Below are 14,191 nucleotides of genomic sequence, written 5' to 3' on the forward strand. Positions count from 1 at the left end.
GAGGGTCTTCATTACTAACCAACCTTCCTTTAGCTCGAACACTGGGGGCATGTCCCCAAATTGGTACCCGTTCCATGCATCGACTTCGTGCCCCTCAGTAAAAATTGCAATTATTTTAACCTCTTTCCGAATTTCAAAGGAAAATTCTGCGGGTGAGGGGTCTCCTGGACTAGACCAGTCTAGAATTTGTATAGCAAGATCAAGATATAAAAGCACTCCTTTTATTAGCTTTGAAAATCTCTCAAAACAAAGCTTCTCAATCTCTTTCTCACAAACTCATAGGTTAACCACATCTTGGCAACTCTATATATAAAAACCTCAAAAACACTTTTCCAAAACAATTAGGAAACATAACTTATTTAGATATCTCCTATCACACCAATATGTATATTTGAATATCTCTCAAATATACTTGCCTAATCATCTTTAACCATTGCTCGGTTAGCTTCTTCCTCAAGCTTATCCAACATTCTCTCCCATAAGCTTGAAATTCTTCTTCATGACTTCTTGCACTCCAACATGAGCTCTCATTTCCCTAAACCTGTTCTTCTCAAGCGCTTTTGTGAGAATGTCAGCTTTCTGCACAACCCCTGGAACGTGTTCGACTGCAATTAAACCATTTTCAATGCACTCTCTTATGAAATGGTACCGACGGTGAATATGTTTACTTTTCCCGTGGAAGACAGGGTTCTTGGTGAGTGCAATAGCAGACTTGTTATCGACTCGAATTGTTACCAACTCACTCTCGGTTCCACTGATCTCTGCAAATAGGTCTTGTAGCCAGATAGCTTGCTTAGCTGCTTCAGTAGCAACCATAAATTCTGCTTCACAAGAAGAAAGAGCCACTACTTGTTGTTTCTGGGAGCACCATGTGATTGGACACTCATTGAAGTAGAAGATATGACCTGCTGTACTTCTTCCATCATCTAAATCCACACTGAGGCTACTATCACTAAAACCTATCAAACCCGTTTTGTTTCCTCGTTTGAAGTAAAGACCATGAGACGACGTTCCTCGAAGATACCTTAATACTTGTTTTAACGCAGCTCCATGTGATTCTCTAGGTTCCTGCAAATACCTACTCAAGACACCAACAGGATATGACAAATCAGGCCGTGTATGGAGCAAGTATCTAAGACATCCGATGATTCTTCGATAGTGTTTCTCATCAATCGGTCTTTCATGTTTAGCTTTTGAAAGCTCCAAACCAAATTCCATAGGAATAAGAACAGAATTGCATTCACTAATCCCTGTCTCCGCAAGAATCTTCTTAACATAGTTTTCTTGTTTTAGCATGATTCCATCCTTATTCTGCAGAACCTCGATGCCAAGATAATACGAGAGTTTTCCCAGATCACTCATTTCAAATCTTCTTGCCATCCTTTCCTTGAAGTCAAATATCAGCTCAAGATTAGAACCCGTTACTAGCAAGTCATCCACATAGACAGCTACAATGAGAAGATGACTCTGTTCTTTCTTCCTATAAACCGAAGGTTCTTTGGAACACTTTTCAAATTTCAACTCTAAGAGAATTTGATTTAACTTAGTGTTCCAAGCTCTAGGTGCCTGCTTTAAACCATAAAGAGCTTTATGTAATTTGTAGACTTTCTCCTCCTTCCCTTGAGTAACAAAACCCTCAGGCTGAGTAACATATACATCTTCTCTTAATTCACCATGGAGAAATGCTGTCTTAACATCCAGATGATGTATCTCCCATCCACTTGAAGCTGCAAGAGCAATAATAAACCGTATTGTTTCGATCCTAGCAACATGTGCGAACACTTCATTAAAATCAATCCCATGTCTCTGTACATAGCCTTTTGCAACCAGCCTCGCTTTGTACTTGTTTATGCTGTTATCAGAGTTTCGTTTCACCTTAAATACCCATTTTAAACCAATTGGTTTACATCCTAAAGGAAGATCAACCAGACTCCATGTTTCATTCTTAGTGATCGACACAATCTCCTCTTGACATGCATCTCTCCAAACCTTTTGCACTATTGCTTCCTCAAAACATGCAGGTTCTCCATCAATGACAAGTAACAACTGTTCTCCCTCAAGTTCTGCTAGCAACACATAGTCATTCAAGTAGTTCGGTTTGTTAGTTTGTCTTCCTGATTTCCTCAAAGCAGGTGCAGCTTGTATCGTTTGAATTTGTCTTTCAGCCGATACTGGTTCTCGTTCATCATCAGAGGAGTCTTCTTCTACACCATCCTCATTGTTCTCATTCTCTCCACTTTCCTCTGTTTCTGCAACCACTTCTTCTTCTCTGATTCCATTGTTCCCAAAAGCCCCAAAACTGAGAGTGAACATCCCTGAATCCATAGAGGATTCATTTGTATTTCTCCACATCCAGCTTTTATTTTCATCGAACACAACATCCCTGCTAACAATGATCTTCCGACTGGCAGGATCGAGAAGCCTATAAGCTTTAGAACCAGGTTCTGTACCTAGATTAACAAGCATTCTCGATCTGTCGTCTAACTTCTTCAGATGTGGAGCCTCGGATTTTGCAAAACAAACACAGCCGAATACACGAAGATGTTCTACATTTGGCTTTTTCCTTTTAAACGCTTCATATGGTGTAAGATCTTCTAACACTCTTGTTCCCACTCTGTTGATAAGATAGGTTGAATGTCTCACCGCTTCTCCCCATAAGTAGTTCGGCATGTTCATATGTTTTAGGATGCTCCGAGTCATTTCTAACAACGTTCTGTTCCGTCTCTCTACTACGCCATTTTGTTCAGGTGTGTAAGGTGCGGTAAGATGTCTGATGATTCCTTCCTTTTCACAGAACAGTTGAAACTCTTGAGATGTGAATTCGCCTCCTCTATCAGTTCGAAATGTCTTGATATTGTTCCCAGTTTCATGCTCGACCGAAGTTTTAAAACTCTTGAACTTTTCAAATGCCTCACTCTTATCTTTGAGAAGAATAGTCCACATATAGCAGGAATAGTCATCAATTAGTACAAAAATGTACCTCCTTTGCGCAGCTGTAGTTGGTGAAATAGGTCCACAGAGATCTCCATGAATGAGTTCTAACACTTGCTTAGCTCGATAGGAGGTCTTGACTGGAAATGTTTGTCGAGTTTGTTTACCAAACAAACAAGATGCACACGGTTCTCCACCTTTAGGAGCACTAGATATTCCAGTAACCATGTTCTTTATCACCATCTTCTTAATAGTTTCAGAGTTGACATGCCCCAATCTAGCGTGCCACTTACTTGTTTCATTTGACTCTGTAACCTGCAGACACTTTGTGTTTTCAACCTCCAAATCTACCTTGTACAGTCTGTTTCTTGATCTTATAGCTCTTACTAGCAGGTTTCCTTCTCGATCATGTAGTGTTAAGAAGTCTTCCCTCATTCGTACATCACACCCAGATTCAGTTGCTTGACCGAGACTGATGATATTGCTCTTAAGAAGAGGAATGTAGTAAACCTCTGCTAATATCTTTTGATCTCCGTTATTGGTTATGAACAAAATAGAGCCTTTTCCCTTTATATCAACTAACGAATCATCACCAAAACGCACCTTTCCTGTGACCCTTGTGTCGATTGTACGAAACCATGCTCTGTTTCCTGTCATGTGGTTGCTAGCACCGTTATCAAGATACCACACCTTGTCTGAATTCGCATCAAGTTCTTTTGGCCTCACATTCTTCTCATTAAGATATACTACTTCATGCATCAAAAGAGAGTCTGCCTCGTGAGTGTCCTCTTCTTCCTTCTCTTGCACTTCTTGAAGTTTGATTAGCTTAAGTAATCTATCTGGACACTCAGAAGCGTAATGTCCCAACTTGTCACACCGAAAACATGTTATCTTGGACTTATCTCTTGCTTGATAACCATACTCTCTTGGTTGATAACCAAAGCGTCCACCATTAAACCTTCCTCCGCGACTCCTTCCACGGCCACGACCAAAACCTCTGCCTCTACCTCCGTCAAAGTTTTCTTGTAGCAGTGGAGCAGGTGCGTATGTATACAGAAGCTTCCCTTGTCCTTCTTGTGAAATATTGTTCGCATACATGAGTTTACCCTGGCCTTCTTGCGAATCTTCTTCTTCTTGAATTCTTTCTTTATATGTTTTTAATCTCCCTACTATATCAGCAAACGTGGTTGTGTTAAGATCAAGGAATTGTTCAAGAGCTGCAATTATGTGTATGAACTTTGCTCTAGGTAAACTCTTGAGGAACTTCTTAACAATTTTTGTTTCTTCAATCGTTTCTCCCAAAGACGCCGATTTGCTTGATATCTCAGAGAGTTTTCCGACAAAATCATCTATTGTATCAGTATCTTTCATCTTCAATCTATCAAATTCAGCCATCAAGGTCTGTAGTCGAGCTTCTTTCACTCTTTCAGCACCAATGTTACGTGATTTAATGGCATCCCAGACTGCTTTGGACTTCTCATGATTACCAACCTGCAGAAGCAGTGCCTCTGGTATGGATTGAAACAGCAAGGCCTTGGCTAGGTCATTCCTCTCGATATCTTCGAACCCTGGATCAATTGTCTCCCAGACTTTGTTTACACGCAGTACCACCGTCATCTTCATAGCCCAAACCGTATAATTTGAGCTCCCAAACATCAGACATTGCAAAGATGAAGAACTACCTTCCTTCGTCTTGTTAGGTGTTGTCGTAGTTGCCAATTCACTCATCTTTCTTCCACGATCGTATCTTGAATATCAAAACGAACCTAGGCTGCTCTGATACCAAATCTAGAATTTGTATAGCAAGATCAAGATATAAAAGCACTCCTTTTATTAGCTTTGAAAATCTCTCAAAACAAAGCCTCTCAATCTCTTTCTCACAAACTTATAGGTTAACCACATCTTGGCAACTCTATATATAAAAACCTCAAAAACACTTTTCCAAAACAATTAGGAAACATAACTTATTTAGATATCTCCTATCACACCAATATGTATATTTGAATATCTCTCAAATATACTTGCCTAATCATCTTTAACCATTGCTCGGTTAGCTTCTTCCTCAAGCTTATCCAACATCCAGGGATAAAGGATTTGTCGCGGATCATCTTGACTAGAAAAGGTCGTCATTTTGAGTTTCATCTCTGGTAGTAAAGTATCCGTTGGAGAATCGAAGCTCTGCCATAAGTAACCTTCCGGGTCGCTGAAGTCCTTCACCACGAAGTTGCCATTATCGAAAAGTTCAGCCACCATCCTAGACCTCACACCTCCTCCGGTCAGATTGGTCCTCCATACAGGGATATTATCTTGTCCGAACAGGACGAGGTTGTTGCCGAAGAGTTTGAGGATTCCGACAGGTTTGGTGAGAGGTTTAACTCTGTTGGCTACCCATAAACTAGTTCTCTTTGGGTCTTCCTTGTACCATATCCCAAGATACCAACGAGAAATGGACTCATTGGGTTTGAAGAGACCTAACTCGAAGACATTTCCTGGAGACACAAGGGTTTGGTTGCTTGAGACTGTAAGACTTTCTGGAGAGTAAAGTACTGACTTAGAAGAAGAAAGCTCATATAAAAAGCAGAAGAGGAAGAAGAATACGGAGGTGACACAAAGTGGAGCTCTCATCTTAACCCAAATCTGAGAGCTAAGTGTTTTCTAGGAAAGACTTGTTTGATTAGATCGCCAAGAAAACAACAGGGACGATGAAAACAGAGAAAAACGAAGATGACTGTCTGCTACAAACAAAAACAACGTTAGACACTTGTCTTTACACCCCCATAAAGTAATAACTTTAAAAAGTCTCGTCCTCAACCAGATCTAGAGTATGGAGTAGAGTATGGAGCAAAATTGATGTTAAGCTATTACCACACAAAGGAGAAAAAATCTACTCATAATAAAGAGCCATTGAGAATTGAGACGACGAAATGTGATCATCTAGTGGTTGTGGAAATACAACTAGCTAGTTAACATTGTTTGTTGTGATGCGATCCCCCATTAACAAAACATGATTGGTTCCGTTCGGCATTGACATGTACGTAAAGCTACGTAATNAAGTTCAGCCACCATCCTAGACCTCACACCTCCTCCGGTCAGATTGGTCCTCCATACAGGGATATTATCTTGTCCGAACAGGACGAGGTTGTTGCCGAAGAGTTTGAGGANTTTACTTCTGGTTCAGTTTAGGTGTCCTGTGTTTTGTTAGCACACTGATAAAACCAGTTAGATTAGCTTAAGTCAAAGTCTTACCATATTCATGACTAAGAAACGACATGATTGGAAACTAAAATAAATAAAATCCTCAACTGAATTACGTAGAGAATTTTGAATTTTCCTTTTGTATGATAAGTTCCTTCACTGTGGTTATTTTTCCATCTCAATTAGAATTTTTTTTAAACTATCAACCGATTATTGCATCATTTTCTTATACGTAAGCAAAAAAATACAGTTTTTAGCTAGACACTTTAATTCCCTTAAACCCCCATAAGCAAATAAGTTGGAACAACTAAAAAAGTCTCTCGTGCTTTCCTCAAGTACTATATCGATCCAACAGTGCCCATTTTTCTCCCAAGCTTGCTCTCTATTTAATTTAAATTAAAGCATCATTTTTTTTTCTTCTTTATGAATTTATTCGACGTTAGGCGGCTAGCAATGTCATATCTTTCTTTATGGTTGTTGTTGAATTGTGGGGTTGGTTATAGTTTGGGCTAGGTTTAACTTTTTATTCTTAACAATGAAAAATTGTCTTACGAAAGCAGAGAAAACCATGCGTCCATGCATGTGTGTGTGCTCAAGTGGAATGGTGCGAAGGAGTTTGCCTTCTAAATGCATTGAAAACTTAAAAGAAAAACTGAGTATGGAGCAAAAACCTTTCAATGCCACTGCCATCATATTCTAGTTGTTACATACTTACATGCAATGCACACAGCAGAGAAAAAAACCTTCCCGTAATAAGGAGCTAGCCATTCAGACTCTCAGATGCATTTTAGACGACGAAGGATCAAATTAATTAGTAGTTGTGGAAATGCATGGAACTAACATTGTGTTTGGGAAACTACGAAAGATTTCTAATGTGACACTAAGTCACTAACCAAACATAACCACTGGGAAGATATATATATCAGGTATTCAGGTACTCATTTTGAGTGCATCAATTGTTGTTTTCTTTGTAACATGTATATATCATATAGTTAACTAGGTTCGAAACCGCACATACGTGCGAGGTTATGTTTGTAAATATTTTTTTTTGATACAAATTTTTTTGTTTGAATTTATGAAAATAATGATGGTTTCATCAATAATTTATATTTCGGAATGACCTAGGGAACATACCAAAATAAAACCTTAACTTCATTAATGGTCCGTTAGATATTTATTAAACACATGAACTATTAAATTTCGTCTAAAACGACTGAAGCCCGTTTAAAACAAATATAAATATTTTGGAAAGAGACATAATATTTGTTATGTCTTATACATGGTCTCAAATTTCTGTCGCATAATGAACGCATTTCCGCACATACATGTGGGATAATATTTATATAAATATATTTAATATAATATATAAATTCAAACTCATATCAGTTGAGTATTTAGTTTGATTTTTCGTTGGTTTCAATCTAATTTATTATTGTTTGAAAAATTATTTTCAATATTCTGTTCTGTTCTCGTTTTTGCAAAAAAAATTCTCCAATTATTGTTTCCAACCTTAATTAGGGATGTTAACTATGCATGTTTCCTTTATATATAAAATCAAAACATAATCAATGAGTGAAACTGAATTAAAAAATCAAGTGAGTCGTAAACTCCTCAGTCCTCACTAATAAAGTAAAAATACTTGCGATTAAAAAAATCATAAAATAACAGTTTTGTGAAAATCACTTGTTTAACACAATATCTATTATCTTGTAGTTGTATAAAAATTTACACTTGTAACTTGTCCTTAGAAAATTTTGACCACCATTAAAATTTCCACTGGAAATTAGCATCTATCATATTTGAAGGTGCATTAACATGAAATTAAAAGACAGTTCCGTAGGCATAAATGAATAAAAAATTATTTATAACACCATATATGATATTTGAAGTTAAGAATGGAGTTTGATGTTTTGACGTCCTTAAGCTAAAATCTCCCGCTTTGGTCGGTTGTTCACAATCTGAACTATAAGTCTATAATATATGGAAATAGAAAAGAAAAAAAAAAATCAGATTACAATGTATTTTAAAAGAAAACTGATATAAATTAAGTAAATAACATTTATAATATATATATATATATCTTTGTGAATGGATCAATAAGCTGACTTGTGATCAAGTGTTATACGTGAAACCAAAAAAAATAAGAATAAGCATCAAAGTTAGTAGAATTTGGTAATATACATAAAGATTTACTTTAAAATTTCCTGATTGGTTGTAAGGTTACTGCGTCGAGATATGCATAGTATTTATAGGAAATAATTTGTATTTCAAAGTTAGGCTTACAACTATTATTCTATTATTTTGTGATCGAAGAAATCATGAAGTAATATATAATTAGGAAGAAAAAACCAAATGTCACATAAATACAATAGAGTAGAAACTCATAAAATGATAGTTTTGTGTAAAAGTAAAGTTAAGGGAAACAACACTTACGTTATCTTTTATCAACTTCTGCTATGACTTCTTGATGCATGGTAGAGTCCATCTCTCATACTATACTCGTTTATGGCGACTTCAACTCATCCATCCTGATAAACCTGCGGAAACGATATACATAAGTCGAATATAACATCATCACAATTTATGATTAAAAATCCAAAAAAATAATACGATTTTAAAATAATTCAAAAAAAACTCGTAGTAAAAATGATGAGAAGTAAGATTTAACCTTTAAACGCAAAGAGAAAGAACTCCATTATCTTCAAAATTCTTGAGTGGTTTTCATGTGTCTGTAAAGATCAACGACATGTTCGAAGTCAAAATCTACCGACAAACATGATTCCAGCAACACAAAGACACACTCTGTGTTAGTGTCCTAAACGAAAAGAAAAAAAAAAGCACATGAACTAAAGAGAAATAAAAACGACGACAATAAGTGATTATAAAAACAACGTCGAATAGCCTTTTTATATTGGGAATATAATTGCAGAAACAAAAATGTTGGAAATATTGGGAGATATTATTGTTTACTATTTAATGGATAAACTAGGTAGTAACCCGTACCATAGCACAGGATAAATATTTTTTATAAACGTTATTTTCATGTAAATTAAAATAAAAAACCTAGTCGTGTTTAGTTTGGAACGAGAAATACGTCATATTCTGTCCAACCCCTCACATCCCAACTCATCCCCTCTTGTTATGTCTCATCCGTTTGTTCTCGTTTCGTCTCGTTCCGTATCCATCAAATTTTTTATCTGATGTTCTTTCTCTTTTATATAATTACTCGGTAGACAATGTTTACTAAAAAAAAATTAGGTAAGCTCCGTTGAATATTTTATTTATTTAGTTAGTTGAAAGTATTCAAAATTATAATTTTCAACAATATAATTGTTTTCAAAAATAGCAAAATTTTCAAAGTGTCAATTCCAAAATGGTTTATTACCTGTCACATAGTCAATCTTTATCTAAATTAGTGGAAACTTGAGAATTGAATTTATCTACCTATATTTTCTGATTTATACTTTTACTTAAAATTTAATGTCTCCGTTGAATTTAAAAAAATTAGGTAAGCTCCATTGAATATTTTATTTATTTAGTTAGTTGAAAGTATTCAAAATTATAATTTTCAACAATAAAATTGTTTTCAAAAATAGCAAAATTTTCAAAGTGTCCATTTCAAAATGGTTTATTACCTGTCACATAGTCAATCCTTATCTAAATTAGTGGAAACTTGAGAATTGAATTTATCTACCTATATTTTCTGATTTATACTTTTATTTAAAATTTAATGTCTCTCTTTTTTTTTTTTTTTTTAAAAATTGATCAGTATATTGTTTTTCAATATTTGAATTAACCGTTTCAGTTTACTTATACTATTTCAGTATATGTACTTAATTAGTAAAATAAATTACTTAAAAACACTGATAAAACATATATTCAGTCAAATAATAAACATTTTTAGGTTGTAAAATTTTAATTGTATAATATTAATATATTCCATAAAAATTAGGTTGCCACTCTTTTATGGTGTTTTGTCAATATTTTGGTGTATATGTAGAATACTGCAACCCGTAGCTAAAATAAATATGATCATCATCTTCATCAGTTGGAAAATATACATTTTTGCAATCTATCTATAATAATCAAGCACAATCCGTGTTTGTTAAAAATGTTAAAGTAATTTTGTTACGGGGTGTTAAATCTCGTTCCGTCGCATCCCATTCCGTCTTGTCCCGATCTATCCTGTTAGAAATTTTCAGTGTTCAAGAAAGCGCTAGGCGTTAACTAGGCGGTGATGCAACGCCTAGCGCCTAGAACGCCTAATCGGAATTTAGACGGTTTTAGGCGGTTTAGGCGTTTACATTATAAACTATTATATATCTGATATTATATACAAAATATATATAAAATAATAAAAATATTAAATCAAAAACAGAAAAATAAATAAAAACATTATTTTAATTCATTTTAAATAACATATTAAACATTTATAATTATGTTTATAGAAGTAAACTTTAAATATTTTAAATTTGTGCAATTAAAATTTTAAAAATACACTAAAATGATGATACTACAATTTTAGGCGGTCAAAGCGGTTTGTCTAGGCGGTGCTATAGCGCCTAGCGCCTAGACGGGGCGGAGGCGGACGCCTAGACCGCTTTTTCGAACAGTGGAAATTTTATGTCCCATAACCATTTCCTTTTAAAGAATTACTCATATAATAATGTTAGAAATTTAGAAAAAACACATGATTCTTCATTTGAATGTTTAATATATATATATATATATAGTTATAATTCCATTTGGGCTGAATTTTTTTTTTAAATATGTTTTAGAGGAATTTTATTTTAAGTTGTGAAAATTATTGACCATGGATCCATACGTACATGCAGGATTATATTTTATAAATTTATTTATTTGGTATAATATTTATAATACAAACCTATATTAGTTTAAGAATATTTTAAACTAATAATCGTCTCGCCATGAGCTTTGGATTGACATGATGGAAAATCTGGATCAGATGTCAACCGAATTAGCGATCGTTAAAAACTTGAATAATTAAATAAGATAAAAAGCCGAGAAAAAAATAAAACTTCCTGAACCAAATGATCTAAATAAAATTGGCAAACGTGTCAAACCCGTCTGCTAAGGGCATCTGCATTGGGAGAACATTTTTGGGTGTTCTTAGAGTAAAAATATTATGAAAATAATGTATGATCCTAGAATGTTAACTCAAATCCACTTCTGTAAAAAGGAGAGTGTACGAAAATCTCTAAGCTACAATCCTACCAAAAATAAATACCTTTCGAAACGATTTAACCAGTCGTATCCTCCTTCTCCAAAACACTGACAGTTCTGTTTCTCTCTTTATTCTAAGGAAAAAGGTTGATCTCCTTCTCTTTCTCCTTTACACCAAATACCAAGAGTTATCTCTTTTTCTATTAATTAAACCAAAATCAATTAAAATCCATCCCTTTGGATTACTCAACACATCCCAAACTCTATTCCTGGAACACGGATGTTACAAATCCTAACAATTATTTAATTTGATTTTTCTGAATTTTCCTGAACCTATCTTCTCTCTTATTGAATTAAATCTTGTTTTTATTACTTTTTCTGTTCTTTTTATTTTAATAATATTTATTCTGTTTAGCATAATTAATAGACTATTAAATATATGGTAGAGTCTCTGACTCTCCGTAGATCTGATCCCTAAATACTACAATGATTTCTTAATTTGAGACAGTAGCTTTATGGTAAATTTGAGCATATCAAATTTTGGCTCAGTTGCTGGAGACTCTTCGATTTACCAATAGATGAAAGTCTTTGTTTTTGTCTAAATTTTTATTTTTTTTATTTTTACTAACACGCTTTTTGTTTATCTTCTTTTGTGTGTTTCAGGTACATGCCTCCTAAGCCTAACATTAGGAACAATAAAACTGGTCAGTTTACGAACCAAGAGTTAGGTAAACTAGAGCGTGAGAACAAAAAAACAACCCAAAAAAAAGATTCTTTCCATATTTTTATTAGTTAAGACCACATCAGTAGCAAACAACTTTGGAATGTGAAGATAATAGCAACATAAGGAATCTTGGTGAAGAACATAATTAAAAGTTTAAAACCCACGGACCATGTGAAAACTGTCTCTTATCATCGATTTATCATTTATCCTGGAATCAAATATTTTGTGCATAGTCTCATAGATCACATAAATTCAATGACGAAGACTCAACTCATTTCAAAAATTAGAGTAAATTAGTTTTTTTAATCCCAAGAAAGTAGAAAGAGTATAAATTTTATTATCAAAGCTACTTTAAATGTAAGCATTAATTTCATGCGTTCAGTTTACAATAAATTATCTAGAAGGCCATGGGGGCTAAGGCGTTTGCTGCTATGAGCTAGTTTCGTTTTTGTTGGAAATTGAGATCTGCAGGTAGACCAACAGGAGTAGATTCAAGCTTGTGTGAAGTGTCTCGTGGATTTTTCGGCGGCGTGAGCGGTTCCTTTACAAAACCGGGTGGTCGAATATCCGGTACATCCTCATCGGCTGGAGTCTTCGGATTCGCTACATCATCCAAACCCTACAAACAACATAGAACAAACAACTTAGTTCTAACAGCTAAACTTGAAATAAATTTGAAATGAATGACAAAAACAACCCAAGTTAAAAATGGATAATACTTTATGCAAACATATATAAATATATAATATCAGGTGCTAAAGTTTAAGTAAATATAATGAACATACTTCGGGGTCTGATGGAAAAAGACCAGGCTCGTCTCCATCGTTACGAGCATGAATCTTCGGATCAGCGGTTCGACCAGAAGAAGCTAGTCTCTTCGCATTAAGACGACGACCAAGAGTAGTACGTGCTGCAGTAAGAGATGGTGAAGACAGCATTTTATCTGGCTATGCTATGTTGTTTTTGTCTGCTCGATAAAACAATGAGGGTGTTTAAGTGTTTTAAATACACGAAATAAATAGTCACAAAGCCAAACCCTAGTTTCATGGTCGATGGCTCTTGTTTTGAATCTAAGACCTATTCTACCTCCTCTGTTTTCTAATATTGCGGGTCAAAATAATTTACCTATTGAATAAATAAATAAAAAGTTTATGGTTTTGCTTAGACATAACCACGATTTTTGTAATAGCACTAGATTTTCACCCGCGGTACACCGCGAGGCTATTTTAAAAAAAAAGTATAATGTAATTTATTTAGTAAATTAACTATATATTTAACTAATATTTTTTAATATTTTATATGTATATCCGCTATATATCTATATTACGTTATATATCTATATTATTTAGTGTTCAATTACCATATTTTAGGTTTAATGGTTTAAAATATATGACGGACTGGGAAGTGTCTTTAGTCAAGTGGTTACAGCACCACCTCTGCGACCAATCCCACCGGAGTTTGACTCCACTAAGTCGCGTTACCCCGCGTAGTAGGGTTTTTCATAGAGTGAATTCACTAAAAAGTGGGTACTTGGAAATATACACAGTTATTTTTTTAAAAAAATTTGTAGCTAATAGTATATATTTTTATCATCCCATAATTTTAACTGTTAGTGAAGGACAATTTAGCTTTCTCATTTTCAATTCATATATAAATAATTTAACACTTTAGTATATAATTAGTAAATTCTCAAAGACAAAGCAAACTTACATGCAGATCCACTCAAAAAACTCACCATAATTATGAAACCAATATAATTACGTCAGCGTAACTAAGTCAATAAAATAAATAATCTATCGCAGTAGTATTGTATTAGACAAAAAGAGTTATGTTAATTGTTAGCTTATGACAGAGACTGTGACGTCCATCCGTTCAAGTCCGCTCTTCATTTTGAAATATCCCTCCAAAAGCCAGAGGGCTATGGTGGTCAAGCTCACTCTGACTAAAAACAGTGGTATTCTCCAACAATGTGGTGCACCGCAAAATTTCTGTTCCAAATCTGTCAATTTTCCAAGAGTAAGATGCACCAGTTAGAATTAGTGAACACATGTAGTCAGTAGGACACCAATGAATGGAGAGACAACATAGTTAATTGAGTTGGCAAAGAATAGTTTTTTTCTCTTACTCTATAGTTAAATAGAATGACATAAGTCACTA

The 14,191-nt window shown here is 34.6% G+C and overlaps 2 protein-coding genes across 2 annotated transcripts; both read right to left on the minus strand.

Moving 5' to 3' along the window:
* Positions 4,719–8,984, minus strand: LOC104713735 (S-locus-specific glycoprotein S13-like). Its single transcript, XM_010430926.1, has 3 exons — positions 8,795–8,984; positions 8,560–8,663; positions 4,719–5,663 (listed from the first exon to the last, which is right to left on the minus strand). The coding sequence occupies exon 3, from the start codon at positions 5,554–5,556 to the stop codon at positions 4,957–4,959; it is 600 nt and encodes a 199-aa protein (XP_010429228.1). The 5' UTR covers positions 5,557–5,663; positions 8,560–8,663; positions 8,795–8,984; the 3' UTR covers positions 4,719–4,956.
* On the minus strand, positions 12,346–12,993 carry LOC104713747. The gene is made up of 2 exons (XM_010430950.1): positions 12,820–12,993; positions 12,346–12,653 (listed from the first exon to the last, which is right to left on the minus strand). The coding sequence occupies exons 1-2, from the start codon at positions 12,970–12,972 to the stop codon at positions 12,471–12,473; spliced, it is 336 nt and encodes a 111-aa protein (XP_010429252.1). The 5' UTR covers positions 12,973–12,993; the 3' UTR covers positions 12,346–12,470.

The sequence above is a fragment of the Camelina sativa genome, chromosome 2, assembly GCF_000633955.1.
Source record: "Camelina sativa cultivar DH55 chromosome 2, Cs, whole genome shotgun sequence".
NCBI classification, from domain to species: Eukaryota; Viridiplantae; Streptophyta; class Magnoliopsida; order Brassicales; family Brassicaceae; genus Camelina; species Camelina sativa.

Coding starts and splice junctions, on each gene's coding strand:
- LOC104713735 (XM_010430926.1), bottom strand. CDS start 5,556: ATGAGAGCTCCACTTTGTGTCACCTCCGTATTCTTCTTCCTCTTCTGC.
- LOC104713747 (XM_010430950.1), bottom strand. CDS start 12,972: ATGCTGTCTTCACCATCTCTTACTGCAGCACGTACTACTCTTGGTCGT. Junction 12,654..12,819: donor TTTTTCCATCAGACCCCGAA/GTATGTTCATTA, acceptor TGTTGTTTGTAG/GGTTTGGATGATGTAGCGAA.